At 40.1% G+C, this 21,493-nt stretch overlaps 1 protein-coding gene across 3 annotated transcripts in view; it reads right to left on the reverse strand.

Annotated features, from left to right (window-relative positions):
- The window catches only part of gria1a (glutamate receptor, ionotropic, AMPA 1a), an 81,221-nt gene that overhangs the window by 39,479 nt on the left and 20,249 nt on the right, over nt 1-21,493 (reverse strand). For all 3 annotated transcript variants that reach the window (XM_085289734.1, XM_085289725.1, XM_085289743.1), the window contains exons 3-9: nt 19,160-19,399; nt 13,849-14,033; nt 9,223-9,276; nt 5,794-5,952; nt 5,329-5,496; nt 4,306-4,410; nt 3,439-3,546 (exon numbers count right to left, since the gene is read on the reverse strand). In XM_085289734.1, the coding sequence (XP_085145860.1) occupies nt 3,439-3,546; nt 4,306-4,410; nt 5,329-5,496; nt 5,794-5,952; nt 9,223-9,276; nt 13,849-14,033; nt 19,160-19,399 (1,019 nt within the window). The remainder of the gene's footprint in view (nt 1-3,438; nt 3,547-4,305; nt 4,411-5,328; nt 5,497-5,793; nt 5,953-9,222; nt 9,277-13,848; nt 14,034-19,159; nt 19,400-21,493) is intronic.

The raw sequence follows: 21,493 nt of genomic DNA on the forward strand, positions 1-21,493 counted from the left end.
TAATATACTCTTGAGGAGGCTAGAGCATGTTGTAGGCATCAAGGGTTCTGCCCTTAACTAGTTTAATTCTTACCTCACAGATAGATCCTTCTCTGTTGTGATGGGAGGATACTCTTCCTTTGTTGCCCCTCTCTGCTGTGGTGTGCCCCAGGGGTCTGTATTGGCCCTTTATTATTCTCTTTGTATATGCTACCCTTGGGCTTCATATTTGAAAAATACAATATTTCTTATCACTTTTACGCTGATGACATTCAATCTCTTGTCAACTGACTGATGATTTGTCAGCATCACTGAACTCCCTGTACGATTGCCTGAGAGAGGTTAAAGATTGGCTGTCAGATAATTCTCTCATTTTAAATGAGAAAAAAGCTGAAGTTATGGTGTTCGACAGCCATATTCCTCGAGACCAGCCTGTTGCCCTGCTGGGGCCCCTAGCTAACTCTCTCTGATTCTATGCGTAACCTGGGTGTCTATTTGGATAGCTCCTTTAAGCTTGATAAACAAGTATCATCAGTAGTTAAATCTGTTTTTTTTCAACTGCGCCAGATTTCTAAAGCTAAGCATTATATCACACAGGGACCTGGAAAAACGTATCCACGCTTTTGTGACCTCCAGGTTAGATTATTGTAATTCTCTCTACTGTAGTGTCCAAGCCTTCTCTCTTCGAAGGCTGCAACTCGTTCAGAATGCTGCGGCTCGCCTTCTTACTGGAACTAGAAAATTTGACCCTATTACTCCGGCTCTTGTTGATATACACTGGTTACCAATCAAATATCGCATTGAGTTTAAAATCTTGCTACTCACTTTTAAAATCCTGGATAACATTGCGCCCAGCTACCTCACTGACCTCCTCAATCTGTACATTAAGATCATCAGGTCAATTACTCCTGGCCCAACCTAAGTTTAGACTGAAGACCAGAGGCGATCGTGCCTTTGCTTCAGCTGCACCCAACCTTTGGAACAGCCTCCCTGCTTCTATTCGAGCCTTGGACTCAAGATTGAAAGAATATCTGTTTGACTTGGCTTTCCTCACCAGTTAATACCCTTTTAAATCTTTTAAATTTTAAACTTTTAAATCTTTTATAAAATTTTATAAAATTTATTATTTTATTATTAATTTTACTGCTGTTTTTGTCTCAGCGGATTTTGTATTTATCTAACTCTTCTGGTCTGTTAGTGCCTCTATCCTGTCTATGCTAGTGCCCGATTTGTACCCTGTTATTAACTTATGTTGACTCTCCATATTACTGTGAAGCACTTTGGTGTGCCTTCGGGTTTTTAAATGTGCTATATAAATAAAACTGTAATGTATTGTATGCAAAAAAGAAAGCTTTCACAGGATTCTATACAGTCCTGTGAAAAATGAGGCTCATCTCATGATTCAGTAGCTGGTAGCGCCACCATAATTTTAAATTACTATTTTTCTCTATGACTTTATCAGTCTCTCACATCATTGTGAAGGAATCTTCACCCACTCTTATTTATGAATTTGCTTTAGTTCATAAAGACTTGTGAGCATTTGTTTAAGCACATCTCTCTTAGGTCTCCCCACAATATTTAAATCAGGTTGACGTGTGGACTTTGACTGGGTCATTGGAACTACTTGATTCTTCTTCTGTTGTACATTTGCTGCTGTGCATGGGAACAATGTCCTGCTGAATGACCCAATTTCGCCGAAGCTTTAACTGTCAGAGAGATGACCTCACATTTGACTCTAGAATGCTTTGCTATAAAGAGCATGCAAGACTTCTAGGTCCTGTCTCTGTGAAACAGGCACAAATCATCACTCCTTTCACCACACTGCTTGACTGTAGGTATGATGTGTTTGTGCCTATATGCTGTGTTCAGTTTGTAACAAACATAGTGCTGTGCATTATGGTCAAACATCTCCACTTTGGTCACATCTGTCCAGAGGAAATCATTGCAGAAACCTTGTGGTTTGTTCAAATGGATCTTTACCAATCTAAGACATGCTGCCATGTTCCTTTTAGAGAGAAGAGTCTCTCCTGTCAACTCTTCAAAACAAGCCATACTTGTTCAGCCTTCCTCTAGTTGTACTGTCACGAACTGCAACATTTAACATGCTAACTGAGGCCTGCAGAGTCTGAGATGTCGCTCTGGAAATTTTTGCAGTTTCTCAGTTTCGCGTCGCACTGTCTGATCTTGAGGTGAGTTTGTTGCGACTTCTACTCCTGGGAGGATTGGTAATCTGTCCTGAATGCCAACTTGTCAATATTTTTTTTCACTGTTGAATGATTACTTCAAACTGTGTGCAAATGGTCTTATAAACCTCCACAGATTGATAGGCAGCAACAATTGTTTCTAGATATTGCTGGTGTCTTCCCTCCTCAGAATTGTGTTAACATACACCTGAAAGCTCCAGAGCAGCAAACTGCCAAAATGTCTTCCTTCATAGAGATGCTCATACTTGCTGATGTAGGTTGTATTTTTTCACAAGACTGCAGAAAGTCATGTGAAAACTTTTTTTTTTCACATGACATATAAGTTAAGCTGCTTAATTTCTAATTCTGGTGTGCATATACCTTTCACATATACATTAGAGCCATTAAAGCCACTTTTCACTGCAAAAAAAAACATTTTCACTTTAAAAATATACCACTAGTAAAATTTAGGGAACCAGTTCATAGACAAGCTACTGAGAACATCCTGTACCTCCAGGGATATATTGTACTAACTTTAATATCCTCTACTGTACTATAGTCAGATATTATCAGCTATGATTACAAAATATAATGATACGTGTCACAAGAATGGATTAGGTCGAATCTGACCTCACTTGCAGACCATTTGTGTTACTGCCAATAAATACAACCTGAGACATGTTGGATGACCTAATGATGACATTTATGGTAAAAAAAATAAAAAAATAAAAATTAAAAGGATGCACTGACATACCACAGCCTCATATATAACAGTTACTTTGTCTATTTCATGAGAAGTTCTAATGCTGCACAGACACTTCTGCTGGTTCTTTCTAGTCTGCCTGTTTTTTTTATGTGTGTTGACATTACCACAGAGATTATGTTGACCTTTTGTGAGCTTTTAAAAGTGCAATAAATGTGTACTATACCAACTCTAACAGTCATCAACACTGTATGTCAGGCATGAGATTCTGCACTTCAGATGTACACGGAGCAATAAAGTTATACTGATACTCATTGTTATTCTGAGCAGGCTTCAGTCAGAATGAGAGCAGTTAGAAAATGTAGCTGGGAAAAGAAACAAGAGAGCAAGATACAATTGCGGACGCCTGCTGAATTCTTTCAGGGTCGTGAAATTTAAGGAACTCTACCATGATAGAAAATATGTTACTATTACTTTATCTGTTTCAGTCTCTCAAATTAAACACCCTCGTCCCCTAAAAAAAGCCCTTAACCTCTGTTTGTTTGAGTTTTTTTGTTTTTAACTCATACTTACCAAGATAGTGGTGACTATGTAAGTTCTGTTCAGCAGTGGGTAAGTCTCGTTGCTCCCTCTCAGGCTGGCTGTGGTCACGTACTTCTCATCTTCATTCCAGTAGCCGACCTAAGGCAAGGAGAATGTGTCACAAAGTAGGGCCCGTGTTTAATTAACTGCCTAAAGTGAAACTGACTATATGAGAGAAAAATAACTTTTACTCCCACTCAAAGACTCGAGCTTAAAGGCAGTTTATCATATTTCAGCTTATATTTAAGTCCAGCTCAATGACCTATCAAGCTGATTTAGCAGCTCTTACTGTGAATGACTGAAATCCCAAAAGAGACATGTATGTGGAGTGCACAAAATTTAATTGAAATGATGAGCTGTATTTAATAAAAATGTATAATTTATCAGGCATTTCAGATAAATTCAAGTACTTAAGTCTCCTCACTGGATAGCTTCTCCAGCGCAAGAGGAAAATATGAATTTCCTGCTATTTCAAATAAACATTCAGTTGCATTTGCAAGACTGAAAACATACCAAGAAGTAAGGTAAATCCATGTCTCTAATTTACCTTTCACCCTTAAGGTATTTGCAGCAGTAATGATGTACTCATTTGGGAGCTGCTCAGTGAGGTGTGAGAGTAAAAAGCTACTCATACACTTCACTGAAGGTAGTAGGAGATTTCTTGTTAAATGTGAATCTTAACTTTTTAAATTAGAAACTGGCTCTTTGGAGCATTCACTCGTTTGACTACAGTACAAGGTTTTAAAATAAGCTACAGGGTTAGTCAGACACATGTAATAAGACTGCATACATATTGTCTTTTTAGAAAGGGGGCCCTTGGGCAAGAATGAATATCTTAAATTGGACCCTCAGGCTCACCTTCTTGGGTCCAGAGGGGGCCAGTTCCATGACACTAACAGTGTAGTTGGTTCTGCGGCCTTTCTCATTAAACTGAATGTGACCAGTCAATCCATCTATACGGACCTGTAATGGAGTCAAAGATATCGAATAAGTAATTCAGATCCTCTCACTTCCTTGGCTGGTACGGCTGCCCCGTAACGTGATATTCAACCAGCGTTTCAGTGCTAGGAGCAAGCACTCGCACATCATGCTAACATGACATGCATTCTAAGCGCAACTCGCATGTTTTGTGTCGTTTTCATTTGTGAGTGTCCGCGCGTCACTGTGGACATAAATGACAGACGGTGTGCACGTATGTGTGCAGAGTGCACCGTGTTTGTCTTGGCTGTGTGATGGAATTAATTGAGCGAACACGAACGGCTTCAATCTCCAGTCTATCTGCAGGCAGATGGCGAGACTGATTCGGAACAGGCCTCTGCGCAGCCACTCTGCAGACAGCGCCTTGGGCAGCACACTCACACAAGCACTTGTACTGTACGTAAATCCTCATGAACACAAAAGCAGTTTTTATATTTCCATATTTTGCGTGAATGGTGTTGAATGGCTTGAACTTAAATTTTCTTTTTTTTTATTAGCGTTCTAAATTTAATCCAAATAACTGTCCGTGTTCCTCAATGCACATGCGGGTCGGCGTTCGTGTGTCTCTGTGACATTAAGGAGTCTCACAGCCAGTCCAGCATTTTCATCGCCAAATATTACATTTCTAAACTCAATTGCTGATGTCATATTTCATGATAATCACAGTCGAGTGTTATTGCCTGCAGGTTGTGTTTACTAGCTATGATGTCACATTTGATACTGGAGAGCTCTCCAACGACTTAATGTGAACTTTACACGACAGAATGAGACCTAATTTGTTCAGCCAGCCCAAACTCAGGAGCTGTTAGCCAATGTGCCACTCAAGAAATTGTGTGAGTGTGCACGAGGATCTATGTATTTATGCGTGTGTGCATTAGTGTGTTCCTCTCCACGTGTGCAGACCTGCTGCAGGGCTCTCTGGATGTCTATGCCCTGTCCCCAGGGAGCTGGTGGGTTGGCTAGGCATTCTCCAGCGTTGCCCCTGCGAGATATGTCTATCCTCTGTCTCCTTAAATTCTGAAAGGCTGTGGACATGACTTTCACCCCGTCATATGTTAGAGCACCTGTGTACTGCAGAGAGCAAGTTTAATTCAATTACATTTCATGTCACAAACACTAGAAGCGCTTTGCTTAAACATCAGAGACTTCATTTCTATAACTTAAACTTTAGGTTACTTTCTTATGCCTGTAAATACACAAATACCTTGATATGGTATCACTCTCAGCTTGGTATAGATAAATAATTGCTATAGCAGAAATCCAAAATCCAAAAAGCATATTCAGGTAAGAGTTACCTATTATATAGACACTAGGCTTAGAGACTTATGGAAGAAGAAGAAAGTAACTCAGAAATTTAAGGGGTAGTACTTTGAGTCCAGGCTTGGGCACTTTGGAGTCCTTATTATCAAACTCCATCCACTGCTGGACGATGCGGCTCACACTCGGCTCTGAGTTGTTGACGAGCTGAAAGCCGGTTATGTTTGCCCCGCCTTTCCTCAGATCTGTCAGATCGATGTCCAGAAAACCCTGAGAGGAAACCAGACAGAAACAGATTACACACACATACTCACACAGGTACAGAGGATATGTTAACTCCCTGTGAAATCCAGCTGATATGTTCTTCTACAGCAGTGGATTGCAAACAGGGGTTCTGGTTATCCAGGCGTCACAAGAAAAAAACCCACATGTAAAATGGATCTCGCCTCTACTTTTGAGCTTCATAAGCAGTTTAGCTTATAAGCAAATGGATGAATGGATCAATTATCATAACTTGTTAAAAACTGCATCAAAGGGTTTCAAGCAGGTGAGCATTTTGTAAGAACACTGTCCAAAAAGGTTTTGGAACCAGCAGCAGGGCACCTAACATTTGGTGCCGCTGGTTGGGTAATTTAGCTAACTTTATTACATTTTAAGTACTGCTTTAACTGTGCCATCACAAGTTCAGGTTTTAATTTCTTAATAAAGAAAAAAAATCTTTCATTTTTACATAGGGAGATCATCCCATTGAGCAGACTTCATTTAGGTCTTTCCTGAGGGACAGAAGTAGTGAGAAAGAAAATAGAAAACCTCATTACATGGAAGGAGCAGTCCGGCACTAATCTGTGATAGACGGAGTCCTCATATGCTACTGTTAACAACAGCAGGATCAAAACCTTATAGGCTACTGTGAACAATGCAAGGCGAGCCTCAGGCAAAGAAGAATGGAGGAAGAAGCGATTTACTGTAATGGTATTTCCTTCTTGTATCCCCCCCCCAAAAAAAACTATTATGTGGAGAGGGCTGTTTTTCAGAGGTAGAAAGTAGGAAAGACAGTTTCAGTCTCTCAGCAGGCTTCCTGTCAGCGTGGGGAGAGGAGGAGGTAGACAAGAGGGACCGGGTGGGAGTGGAGACAGAGGAGGAAAAAAGATTTGTCTGTGATTTGTCTGAGGTTTAAAAGCAAAGTTTTGATTGATGAGGAGAAAAGGTGCCTCTCTCTGGATTGTCTCCAGCGTACCATCCGTTTTCTTTCTTCTCTGCTCTGATGTTGTTGTTGTTTTTTATCATGCCATTTGAAGCCTTGGCTCTTTTTATCACATCCGTTCCGAATTCGCGCTTGTTTACTGTGTTTTGATTTTCATACAGTCAAAAGAACTGAAGAAAAACAAAGAGGACTTGCTGTTCCCTAGCCTAAAGTTATCTAGAATTGTTTTTTTTGGTTTTTTTGCCCTTTTTCATTTAAGAGAAGAAGAAAAATACCCCAAACATATGCGGGCAACCAAGAGGGGCAGCATTCAGTCTGCTTTAACAGCCGCATTTCCCTTAATGTACCTGTATGTGTTGCCAGGTGTCCATATTTCTCAGCTCAACAGACAGACTTATGTCTTTTTTCTGCTCCATGAATGAGCTAATGCTGTGCAGTCAGCTGAGGAGGTTACTATAGAAACTAGCCTTTGCTAACACAGGACGTAGATGGGGGATGTTCCCGACAGAATTGTAACCACAATTTAAGTACTTACTGAAATTCAGTCTGTGCTCAGAATCAACGCACACAAGCACACATGTGCACTGAGGTAAGTAAATTAACTAAAAGGTCCAAGGACGTATAAAGTCATTTTCTTTCTTTTTTCCCCCGTTTTTTTGGTCCAACATTTTAACGGGCCCATTATAAATGACTGTGGCCACTTTGTATATCATCTGTTATTACCGTCTAAGCTTTATCGTTTAAATTTAAATCTGGCAAACCGGTTGGACAAGGGAGATTGAGTCAATCTAAAACGCCAGCAGTGAGAAACTGTTCAAGCCAGCATCTGCATATTAATGTTGTTATTACCACAGCTTCTGTTGATGCCAGTTTTCTTTTCATTTAGCCACATTTATCGAGTGTTGTCAGGGTCTAACATGTGTGTGGCGAGGAAAAGGCAGCAGACAAAGAGAGCTAATGGATGTATGCTTTCATACACTGGCTGCCTGACCTTTTTCTGTTGCTGTGAGTCTGCACAGCTTTCTGTCACTGTCGCAAGTCTCCCACTTGTGTTGCTGTGATTTCTATAGCTGTGGCAGTGAAAGGATATTTGACTTAGCTGAGCTGCAGATGGAATGAGGGTAAAACCAGACAATTCTATTGGGTAAACACAACTATTGAATTGGCAATAAACTACTGAAAGTTTGGAATCCAGTTATGAAATGAAATATAAGACAAAAGATACAATTTACATACATTTATATAAATTCAAATAAAGTGTGAATGCAGAGAAGAATAGTGCCGTGCAAAAAGTCCTGAGCCACCCCTGATTTCTCTCTTTCTCTTAGAAAATGAGAAATAGGCACAGTGAGTTACTGAAATCTGCCAACATATATGAACATTTATTCTTCAACAGAACCTGAACTCTTTAACACAAGCTTTCTTTTAACTTTATTTTAAGTGGTCTTCATGCCTGATTGTATTCCATTCTGTATTTTTATATCCAAGTATGATTTACTGCATTGGCAGTGTGTTTGGGATCATTGTTGTGCTGAAATGTTACGTTGTTTCCAGTCATATGCTTTCCAAATAATATTACATCAAAATCTGACGGTACTTTTCTGCATTTATAATGGAGCCCCAAATCATGATAGAGCTTCCACTGTGTTTTACGGATGGTTGTTAACCCGTCTACTTAAATAATTTCCAATCAATCTCCATTGAACAGTAAATGGACCAACTAAGGCATCTCTCAGGTCTTGTGTCAGGTCTTTGTTGGTTTTGTTCCCCTGTTTTTTTAAGGAAATGGATACCGCTCATTTGCTATAGTTAGTATTTTTTAAGACCCGCCACTTCTTCTGTTGTCCTCAACTTTTTAAAGTAAACAGTGTCCAGATAGTTTTCAGTTAGTAAGTCTTTAAGAATCAACATGTTGGAGGAAAAATACTATTTTATGCTTGTCAAAGTGTTTTATCTTTGGCATTTTTTGTAGATTCAACTAAAGAAATGGAAACAAATGACATGTTTTTGTGACAGACTGCTAGTAATAAACTGTTGAAAGACTTGATTTAAAATAGATTCTTTGCTAAAGTGTCTGTTATGTGTCAGCACATATGATTAGATGATTCATAGGTAAGCGCTAACTGTGGCTTAAAAAAAATATTTGGAAATGGTCAGGTACAGGAAGTGGACTGAAAATGGGTGAAAAAGCAACCAAAGAACTTCGGAAATGCTAGAGAACTATTGCTCAAGACGTCTTAAAAAATTACAAGAACATCTGGCTTCTTGGAAGCAAAATATAATTGGTTATTGGTGGTTATTAAGAAATTTAAAAAAATGAAAATAGTCTTTCTTACCAGATTAGCCAGAATATAGTGGTAGCTCTTTGCATTCTTTCCTTGATCTACAATCTGAAAGATAAGAACAAAAGAGACATAAAATAAAATGCGTGCCACACACACGAGCACACAAGGTTGTTTCGAATATATTCATGTGTGAGAAAGTGCGAGGAAGGATATGACACTCTCTCGGCATCACACCACAGACAGGACAGTGTAAAGCATTTGATCTTGTGCAGGACAGGCAGAAAGTAGGTTAACAGGAAATCAGAGCAAAGGGACTGGCCTTTGAACATGTTGGCTTTGAGAAAATGACAGTTCTGGAGTCAAAGAATGTCCTTTCCTCCCTTTCCTGCCAGTGATGAATGGTTCTGCTATGGAAGAAGTGTTCTTACAGCACTGCTGTCTTTATGCAGATATTTGTTCCAAAGAAAATGGCACAATATCTACCAAGCAAAATGTATCAACAGAAAATTTTGATACATAACCCGAAGAGGGAACAACTTAAAAATTAAATATTAAAAAAAAGAAGCAAAGACGGAGAAATATACACAGTTTAAGACATGAGGCAGACTCTTCCTAATCCTACTAGTCTTCTCTCTGCTCTCAGTATTGTTCCCTTGTGAGCTCTGGTTTGATCTTTGATCTGATATTTAAATATTTTACAGAGTTCTACTTCCCTGGAGCTCCATCAAGGTCTAACAATACCATGAAATAATGCAGGCTGTTAGTGATGAACTGTGCCAGCCCTTCTCCCACGCTTACACTCTGCATCTCTGTCCTGCCTGCGCTGTCATAATTCTTTCACTGCAGGCGTCGCAGGTCGGCCAATCACAAAGGGCCAGGACACTTTAAGAGATGGTTTATTTATATTATGAGTGGAGCAGGTAAACCGAGCGTCACTTTTACTTAAATCTAAATGTAGATTAAGTATATGATTAAAAAGAAAAAAATGTCATGCTTAGCTGGTGGCTAAATTATTTTTTTTTCTTGGCTAAATAACGAGTCTGCTGTTGTGTATAGCTACAGCAAATTTGGTTGTGTGTGTGTGTGTGTCCTGACAACAGTCGCATAAAATAAGGTCAAGTGAGCAGCATTAATTTAAAGCTTAATAACAGCCTTAACCCGGTGGATATGAAGTTTGCTTCATGCTCTCCATGCAGGCAGTGTGGTAAACATGGTTTTTCCTTTCTCTTTGCAAGCATTTTGCTTTGTGTATACAGTGCAAAGTGCACTCATTTGTTTGTGTGGTGTTCGCGTGTGCGTCTAATGATGCCGTAGGTCATGACAGAAGGTGGCATTTGTTATTAATGATGACCTCAACACGAGGGGAGCCCTGCGGCCAAGCCTCAGGCAAGGAAAAACAAGAAGGAGGGAGGAGAGACACGAACCAGTACTGACACCAATACACCGTACAACAGGGGGAAACACACAGCCACACTGGACTGTCAAATGGAAAAGTTTTGGCTTTGAGTAGCTTTTTTTAATGCATGCAGATTTTAAGAGTCATTCAGAGTTCAGCCCAAAAAGAGCAGGTCACCCTTTTTGTCTCTCAGTTGGCAAACCCACTGAAACATCTCTGCGGTGGCTTTTCTATGAAACTGCCTCTACACTCGGTTTGTGTGATATACTGTCAGTGGCTGTATTGTAAGACAATATCTGTACGGTATGAGATGAATTAGATGCGATCAGTTGTGAGTTTAAAGGGCAAACCAAGCAGAGGTGTTGTGTATATATGTGTTTCTCGCTGGATGGGTGCACAGGCAGGGCAGCGTGGAGGCAGGGAGCAGATGTCGGTGATTGATGGTGGCTGTCTGAATGGAGAACTTCTCGGGCTCAGCTTCTGTAAACTGGTGAGAACTGATGCAATAACCTTAACTGTAGACACCAGGCCATCAATAACATTCACACAGAGCAGTGATAGCCTACAAATACAGATGGGGATGTGTGTGCACTTTTTTTTCTTCTCTGGAACAAACATAAAGAACTATGACAGTCAGACTGATAACATGCGTGGAATCAGCAAGCAAAACAAATTACACCTTGGTGCCTTCATATTATGCCAGAATGCCTGCTTGTAAAAGGCAGTAAACCCCCCCCCCCCCACAAAAAACAACAAAGTGAACAAAAGTTTTTGAAATAACGGGTTCTTGGTTTCAGACAGCGGTTGAATAAAAGCAGCTCATTTTGAGTCAGCAACCACTGATTTTGCTGATTGAAAGACAGCTTTTCTTAGCAGCCTGGTAATTAAACTCGGGAACTGTACATGAGTTAGATGAAAAATATATTTTAATGTTTCCAGTTTGCTCATTTTAAACTGAGAACCCTGTGAAAAGGGTCTCTTGAACCTAAGTACTTCATTCATGATAATGTGCATGATAAAAGACTGTCCGTGGCAGGGCATCCACAGAGGTGACGTTTAATGTGGAAGACTAATAAATAGTAGAAATGTAACAGTTTAGTAATAAAGTGTAGATGTTGTATCCTAAATTATTGGTTTAATGTATCTACTGCTTCTTATTAACAACACTTAATAATCTGCCCTTAAAATCTCAAGAGCTAAACTGTCACCTGAGGCTGTCTCCAAAAGCAACTAATCCCCTTCAGTATTAAAATTTGAAACTATACAGCATAAAAATGTTCTGTTCTGGTCTTTTTAGCAGATTTTAACAATGCTGAATGTAAAACACTGTACACCATAACAGCACCTTCACAGCACCACTGACTTGGCGTTATAAAGCTAAAACTACATTGAGTTGAATTAACATTGTTATGGAAGCCTGTTCACAGTCTGCTAGGCTGCATTTGAGCTAATTCCAATAACCAAATGAGGGATGAGCCTGACTAGTCAGCTAGATCAGGGGTGTCAAACTCAAATACACAGTGGGCCAAAATTCAAAACTGGAAGCTTAATACTAAACAATATATATATTAGCTGTATAATACCAGTAGGCCAGCTCTAATAGTAATTTGGTATGGCTTCGCGGGCCAAATGTAATCAGGCTGCGGGCCAAATGTGGCCCGCGGGCCAGAGTTTGACACCTATGAGCTAGATGTTTGAATGTTTGCCAAATTTGCTAGTCTGTGTCAGAAATAATAGTCTGTTTAATGGATTATTTTTCTTTAATTAATGCAGAAAGGCAGTTACTCGCTCAAAGATGGTTCAAAGATGACACCACTGGCGACTACCTGGGGCTACAGCCCTGACACACAGCCAGCACCCTACTCACGTTCTTTCTACCAGTGGAAACAAGCTGGGGAAAAATAAACTGATGACAGCTGTCCTAACTAGCACTGATGTATAAAACCTGGAGAATAACAGGAACATAACCAAGCATCCATAGCCAGGTGTAATCATGTTCTGGATGTGAATGCTAGCAAGCGTAAACCAACGCGGCTGCTGTTAGTATCACAAAGGTTAGACATACTCTGCCATCTAATCTGATGCTGTGTGTTTGTAACTTTATAAAGGACAAAAAATGGCCCACATTTCAGCGGCTTCCAAATAATATTGAACAAGGAACACGATTGACAATTTCATATTGCTCCTGTAACACACATAACATATTTGCTGTAATGTGGACTCAGTTTAAATGTTTTCTTAGGATCTTTTACACTAGTCTAACTTTTTTCTCTTGGTTACACGACTAACAAATTAGTGATTTAAACAAGAGAAAAACAAACTGTAGCTACTGTCGGTGAAATGCACCCATACAGCTGTCTGTGGACTTTGCTAATAAAGCTAGCTAGCATTAGCCCATAATGTAGCGCTGTTCCCTCTCATCCAGCTATATTCATTTATGGCTCCAAACAACCTAATTGCAAAAAACGCCATTTCAAAAACCAGTGGGTGATGACACAGTGTGTGTGTCCATCACAATATTCTTACAAGCGTATAAACATTCACTTTTCATATTTTTAAACACTATTTTTAGCAGTTGCTAAGGAAACTGCCAACATAACATCCTAGTACTGGATCATGTGTAAACTGCGGTGGTTACTGTGATATCTTCCTTTAGCCAAACTACTGTTTTTGTGAATAATTAGTCAGAACCATTTTCTTCATATTATCTCCCTGTTGTGTTTTTAATAACCCTTTATAAAGGTAACAACAAAGAGACACCGCCTTCGTGATATAATCTGGAGTTCAAGGGACCTGCTCTGCCTAGTTACAGTTGCTAAGCTATGGTTGGACAGTCTGTGTTTGATGGAAGGGGCTGTGAACAGTCAATTGCGATGATAGGATCCTTTTCCTTTTAACAATGCGGAGGTGAGAAAGTGATGATCCTATCATGGGAGAACTGCTGGCTTCAAATGCCAAAGCTGCGTTATTTATCTTTTACTGTCCTTGATGCTCCAGCAGACGAGACATCACAATAGACCAACAGCCAACCACCACATTAAATTTATATCCCCTCCTTTCTTTATCTGATAAAAATGTGTATAAATTTGTCCTGAAATGTTTGTGCCTTTTTTGTATGTCCGACGAATTCTTTTAAACTTAAGCCACATACATAACTAATACTTAGCTTGACATCTGTCTAAAAGAACAGCTGTATGCTTTTGTTGTGCTATGAGGCCACGTTTTTATGCTAAAATTTGATTATACATTGTGAAAACATAAAAAAGAGTGAATGTTTTTACCATTTGCAGTATGTTGTTGAGTCTCTCAGTCTCACAGTCAATGATAATCTGGCCCTCCTTTCGCTTGTCCAAATCCTGGAACACCTTCGCAAAGGCATTACTCGATATGGTCTCCACATTGACTGAGGTCACCAGCCAATTCCTCTCTGCTGCCGTGTCAAGAACCTTCTGCAGCACAGACAGACCTGGAAGACAAGCAAATGAGAACATGTGTTTTTGCCAAGTGTACGGAATAACTGAAATACGCAAAGAAAGCTCTGGAGGTAACTGTGTGGGCACCTGTAACAGAACTTCTGCAAAGATGATGAATGACTAGTTGGTATTCATCTACTGGGAGCAATCCAACAGTGTCTACATCTTATTAGACAGCATGCGAAATAAATTACATGCGGGGTAACCTCATGCTTTGTGTAGTTATATTATGAACTGCAAGATAAATTAAGACAACTTGTGAGCCAAACAGAAGCTGCACAGAAACCCAAACTGCCCCTGATAAGCTTATCCATCAGAATCTCCCTTGTAGCTCTGGTGATAAAGTGTAACGAATGCGATAGTCCATTAAGCACACTGACATATACAGGTGCACATTTCCAACTCGCACACCGCCGGGCTAAATAATCACCATTTTCATGGTAACAAACAATCAGCTAGACGACACACTCACAGTAAGCTTTAAGTCCTCCAAGCCCCAATTACAGGTGGCTCTACTCAATTACACTGTCACCAATACCCTGCTGACTCATTCGAGCATCACAGAGAAGCAGGTAGAGCAGCCAAAAAGCTAAAGGCTCATGCTAAGACAGGATATAAAAGGTGATTATGGAACACATTGATCTTGAGCTCTGATTTACAACCTGAGTCACTGTTGTACTTCTTTGCTGCTGGCAGCAGACCAATCAGATTCCTCTCAAGCTGGCAGCCGCAGTTGTTCCACAGAGTAAATAAAGTAATTTCACCCACGGCAGACTGGCAGCCATTACCCAAATGAATTATAGCAATCACAAAATTTAGAATTGCAAACTGATACACGACGTAGTTGTGTTTGCTTCTATGTTACTTAGCTGGCAAGCGCTGTTAAAGACTCCTTCGTTCCGCACATCACGCGGTTCACATATATTCTACGATAAATGCACGCAAATACTGGCTTTCCCACAACAACAGCAACAGCAGCAACAACACAGACCCTGTCAAAAGAAGAATGAGAAATGAAGTCACAGCCTCTGAAAGATGATTGCTTGGTCTTATTAGAATGCGCACCAGCTGCTCTCCAGGCAATTCACGCTGCTTTTTTTGACAACAGGTCATTAAGAAATAAAAAGATGGATGGTGTTTCACCTCTATATATGACCACAATATAGCACATGTAAATAAATTAGGGAACCAGACGAATGTGAGAATGCTGAATGGAACTGATACAGAGGGGTTGGTACATGGCTATTCCTTTTTACCTCATGGTGCCGACGCATTTAACAGAAAGATGAACGATAGAGTGATGAGCACGGGGAGACAGGAGATAGTGAGCTGTGAATAAAGTCACAAGGCCGGCTGTACTTTAATGGAGTCGAGCTGTAGTAAGTGTTTCAGCACCATGGACAGCACCACTCATTGTAACCAGGACCCGTGTTCCCAAATATGATAATCCTCCCAGAGAGCTCATCAAAAACTATAAAGAAAACTGTAAATAAAACTATAAGCAAAGAGTTCCAGCTTAAGACTGAGTCAGCTCAAAAGACAGAAAGGTGGTGACCCTGTCGCCAGGTATAACTCATTCTCTCAAAGGTTGTGCTTGGTTCAGTGAAAATGATGGGCAAAATCGGCAGACCTAATCATATAATTTACTCTGGAAATGGTTTAAACATGAATATAAAATTGTAATAAATAAGTTAGTTGCATAAATCTGAAGCCATACTTTAGTCTATGAAATATTTGAAAACACGGACCTACCAGTTTATTATGTTGGCATACTTTGCGCTTAATTATTAACAGTGAAAATTATTCAGCTTTTACAAATTACACCTACAACGCCGGGAAGTTCGCCATGTCTGTGAATGCTTTTGCAAGTCTGAGATGTGAAAAATAAAATGAACTGAATCATAATACGAGACCGTGGAAGAGCTGTAATTGTTTGTGTGATCACTCAGCTGATGAAAGCTGGACCGACCAAACTCATCACTGCTGCACTGCTGCACTGCTGTGCTCTTTTTCTTTTTTTTCAGTTCAGTGTTATTGCGTTGGCTGGAAGATGTGAGTGAATTTTAAATGAGATCGACCACAAACATTATCTTAGCTCAGCATTTGGAGTTGACACACATGCAAATGCACAATTTATTATTATTATTATTATGCAGTCACTGTTATTATGGTGGGAAATTTAAATACTTAGTTACACTAGCTCCAAAAGTCACACCATTTCTAGCTTTACCTATTTCCATACAGCCACTGTGTAAAATCTTTGTATAATCCTGACTTTAAGAGAAACTCTGTGAATTTACTCATTATTTTCATTAGCAGCTACTTTTAGTACTGGGACACATTGAACCCAGAAGTTAATTGATTTTCATCTTTTCATTCTTTTGCTATTTATTTTAAATTCTTCTATTTCTTTTAAAAACCTAATATACTTATTTAGCTCTTAATCTGATTTTACCTTGGAATACAGCTGGTTAGCAGTTAAGGTGTGCTAAAATTAGTGTTTGAATCTCATTAATGGATTCTAATGTTTTCTTTATTTTTCATTTGTTTTGTTACAGATGTATTGATTGCTTGCCTCACTGACCGACTGATTTACCTCAAATATCCTCTCGCATTTTTAAATGTGCTTGATGCACTCCTCTAAATCAAAGTCAGTCTGACAGGAGAACTCACAAAAATGTTCCCTCAAAGGCATACTGAGAGAGAATGATATCATAATGGAATCTGGCTGTCGTAAGCACCCTTTTGGCCAGAGGCAGTACATGGGCGACCAGGGCAACAGACAATCAAGAACAGAGAAAATAACACTTTAGCAAACTATTTCCTGAATATTGTTTATGATAGGTTTAATGGGCTATCAAATTTGTTTTCCCATTCTTGGCTTCTGAAAATAAAAATGATAGGCACATTTATTAGGGGATGCTGTAAGAGAGCAAGACAAATGGTAATAGAAAAGGGGGGAAATACTAAAGCCTCTCAGGTGGCAGGAGAGTGATAATGCATGTGATATATTTGTATGTCCTTGACTGCTTTGGATAATGGATTAAACACTGGAAAAATGCTAACATAGGTAGACATTGAATATGAATGTATTAGACTAGAAATTAGAGAGCTTTTGGTCTTTTAAATCAGAAAAATGCAGGTTTACACAGTAACAGTCTGGTCTGAAAGTACATCTACTAAGTGAGCAACACACCAATTTTACAGTAAAATACTGTATTTTTTTAAATTCTCAATTTAATAGTGTTAAAATGTTAATGTTTAGCTATGCTGTGTTTAAACTTTGATTCCTTGCCAATAACTGGACTTTTTTAAACCAGGAAGTGAAACTTCACAAAATTTGTTTTTGTGTCCTGGGTCATTGTAGGCAACAATAATCTAGCATTTTTGTTTGTTTGTTTGTTTGTTTGTTGTCATAAGAGAAAATCACAGAAATAAATGCACTGTGGCTCCTCCTCACAGAAAGTTCACACACAGTGCTCACCGCTACAGCCTATGCTATGATGGCTAGCCCTGTTAAGCTATGTTAATCTTTAGCTAGAAGTGGCCAAAGCTCCTGAAACAAAGTAAAGGTTCTGGCCAGTGTTCATACTCAGTGTTGTTTCATGTAGAGGACATTCCTACAAAAGCTGAGATCTTGTTATAGTTCCAAAAAAAAAGGACACGGAGTTTAGGGTCCATAGACTATCGACATATGGTTGCACTTTGTTCCTCATAATGAATTTTAAGACAGAGTACAGACAAATGATGACAAATAGTTTTGTATGGTTATGGTAAACCTTATACTTTAAATTGTACTGTACCATAATATGTTGTTGTAACTTACAAGAGATACACTGTAGAGTGTACGAGAGTTTCATGCTAGAAAATTCAATTCAGTTCAATTCAATATAGTTTTATTTATATAGTGCCAATTCACAACATCTCCTGAAGGCACTGTCAACTTAACTGATGCAGTGTACCTAATAAAACATAGTTTGATGAAACATTTAGAAGAGGCAAACACAGCTGCTCTATACCATACTACACAAACTGATCAAACTAAATACGATTTCTTTTAAAGGCTTTAAATAACCATGTAGGAAGAGTGACTGCAGTATAGTATCCAAGCAACAGAGACGACTGATATGGATTCTGCTGGCTCCATCCCACTACTCACAGGGGTGACCCTCTCAGACACAAATATACACACACACACAGGCATACGCAGAATTCGTGAGTAGTTAATAAATGGATCACAGAAGATAAAAAATAATAATAATCTGAGGGGCATGTGTGGCCGCTACGGTCATCATGCATTGACAGGCCAAAGACTGCTGTGAAATCTCTACTGTCACTGCTTGATTGTGTGCTGTGTGGAATGACATAATGGCATCTGTCTTTTAAAGCTGACTTAAATCTGCTATTTGTCACACACAAGTCAAACACATAAGCAGATACAAGCTGCAATACGCTGTCATACAGCCTAAATGTATTGAAGTGCGCCTGCTTTTGGGCATACACAAAAAATACACAAATCATGGTCATGCTCCAAAACCCACAACACCTGGGACAGATGGCCTGGCATTATGGGGAAAGCTATAGCTGTTTGGCTCTGGGGGAGATGGAGAGGAAGAAGCAGGAGGCTGACAGGTGTGCCACTTTATTCTTGTCTGACTATGCAGGAGTGTCATTAAAATGTTCAATTTAAATGCTACAGCACTCCTTTTTTTCTTTCATCGGACGGACAAAGGAACTGCAGCAACCCTGGTCTCTGTTGAGGAGCGCTCAATAAAAAGCTTAATCTTTCGTACCATTGTGCGATTTATCTGATAGTCAGTGCAGGTCAATATTTCTATTCGGTGCTCCCTGTCTGTAAAAAAGTGGTGGTCTAAAATAAGCGTTCTGATGACTGCTTGTTGCTGCACAATGGCTAAAATTGACACTGCTGCTGTCGCCATGGCAATATAAAGATGACAACTGGTGGCTGGTCTAACTACTGGTACTGGCTGTCTTCGTCTGCACGCATGCTCGTTTTCATGAGAGAAATTCCACCGTCAGATTCTGACATCCTTCTTTTTTGTAACGATGGAGGCAAGCCTAAACATCAAGTCAAACAGAGAGCCAGCAGCTTTCCTACCTGAGTTGGAACTGTACATGTAGACAAACTTGGACCATCCATAGTGTTCGATAACTCCCACCAGCGCATCCTGGAGCTCGGGCCTGAGCTGGATCACAAATTGGTTGGCTGTTTCAATGGGGAAGGATGGTGTCACAAAGCAGACGTGCAGTGCTCCACAGAAGGACATGAGCATGTTGACTGTCTTCCTGTCATACAGGCCAATGATGGCATACACACCTTTGGAGAACTGGGAGCAAACTGCAAGGGACAGAACAGAAAAACAAGCAGATATACAGGGTGTTAGTCTTTAAACCTTTGAACAATGAAATCAGCAAAAACATCAATCCAATTATCTTTTCATTGCTGTTACACAGCGTCTATTAAGCGACAAATTAAACTTTGTCGCCATCCTGCCTACATTTGCTAGTAGGATAAGAGTGATATGGTCCAATAGGCAATTATCGTAATTAGCCTGTAGAGCTATCGTGTGCAGGTCTGAAGCTTTTCTGAGTCTAAGGTTATAGTAAGATGAATATCCAGGAAATTGAGAAATGATCAGGCTAATCGAAAAAAATAATCATTTCACTGGATGTGGTTAGTCAAACTGAACTAATCACATCCCACAACAGAATTTTGTCTGAATTAAAATCAATTGAATCCATGGTTTGGATTAAATTTTGGTTTTTAAAGTGGGAGGATAGAGAGAAAGAGGAAATAAATATCTGTGGCATGCCGGGTGCTGTGAAGTCTTTAGAGCCTGAGCTATTAACTAGTACTCAATAGCATGTTTATGCAGGGCTCATCTGCTGGTCCAGCTGCATAGCATTAATCTGTGTGTTTTGCCTTCAGTGAAAGGTGGAGGTGGTGGAGGCAGATTAGGTGTAGAGAGGTTAATCAATGCATCCCCAGGGTTCCACTGACATTTTACTAGCAGCAGGAGGCGGTTTCCAGCTCTCATTTGCCTTTCTCCCTCAGTCCCTTCATTTTTCTCTCTCTCATTGTCTGTCTGTCACTCTGATTTCTTTCACACCCCCTAAATTCTTAAAATAGCTAATTTATGTTCGTGATCTTCTCTCGGCACTTTATATCCTCACCGTGCTCTCAGTAGAGCATGGTATCTTTGCACTTCCAGGTCTGGTCTGGGCTATTTTCTGCTATGGCGATGGGTGGGCCTTACTTATCTCAGTATTTACCAAACAGATTGAAGACGGTGCCTGTACCCACACGAAGGCCAGCTTGCAGCTAGGAGCTGAGGGAAAGACAGAGAGCGAGGATGGCCCATACCCAAAATGCCTAACCTGTCACAGACCTGCACCCTCCGGTCAGGCACGTGTGTGTGACGGAGATAGAGGGAGAGTGAGGAACCGAGAGTGGGAGAAAAAACAGGGATATCACAGAAAAATACACGCGCGTACACGCCATGAACACGCACACACATATGCAGCCTCTAGTGCTCCAAAGCCTGGTGAGTCACCCTACTTAAAGCAAGCCCTGAAATAGACATTTTGCGCCTCGCCACACTGACTCAGTAACAGAACTATCTTTTCTTCATGCTCTTGCTAATAAATGGACACTCTCTCAGCTACTGCTTTCCACTAGCACACATTATATATATCCCCTTACAATTTTCTAGGACCAATTTGATGCGGTGTCCTCCATGTTCTGCTTGAATAAAAGGTAACGGGAGCTTGTTTGACTTTTTGTGCAGTGCCCCATTACTCTGCCCTACAGCAGGTTACAATGTTTCACAGAATATGAGTCATTTCTCATCACTTCAGTGTGTGCGTTTGGAAAAAAAAACACAAAAACCATGCGACAGAGACCTCCTGCTCCGAGTTGGCAAGACAACCATGCGCCTGTCTAATTCGACATAAGCATTAGCGTAGCTCAGCAGTCCGAGTCTTGATAGCAGTACACACCGGTAGCATGTTGAGTCTGTTTGTGTGTGAGCAGCTCGTTAGTGTTGCTCCACATGTGTAACGGCACTGGACGCAGGGCTGAGAGACCTAAACTGATCTCAAAGACCCCGGCAACACCTGTCCACTCTGGCACTGCGTATCTCCTCGCCACAGTTACAGCTGCCATGGTGGCAGGACTGGGGTTGCCCTGGCAACAGTCTGTTTCTCTGGCAGGGATTACAGTAGCTCAGAGCTGCTAAAGGACTTTCGTAAGATGGAGTGGGAATTGTGGAGTGTTTGGACATTTTGTCATAATTAGGGTTTTCACCTCGAGGAATTAGCAAATTTGCAAAAGTGACTTGGTTTTGAAAAATCCTTAGATAATTTCTGAAATAATGAAAGACAGTAGGGCTTCACTGCATCCCATTTTTATTATCACTTAAAACGAGAAAGG

The sequence above is a fragment of the Mchenga conophoros genome, linkage group LG2, assembly GCF_057382185.1.
Source record: "Mchenga conophoros isolate Kocher_MC1m ecotype Shallow Benthic linkage group LG2, M_conophoros_male_GT1.1, whole genome shotgun sequence".
Taxonomy (NCBI): Eukaryota; Metazoa; Chordata; class Actinopteri; order Cichliformes; family Cichlidae; genus Mchenga; species Mchenga conophoros.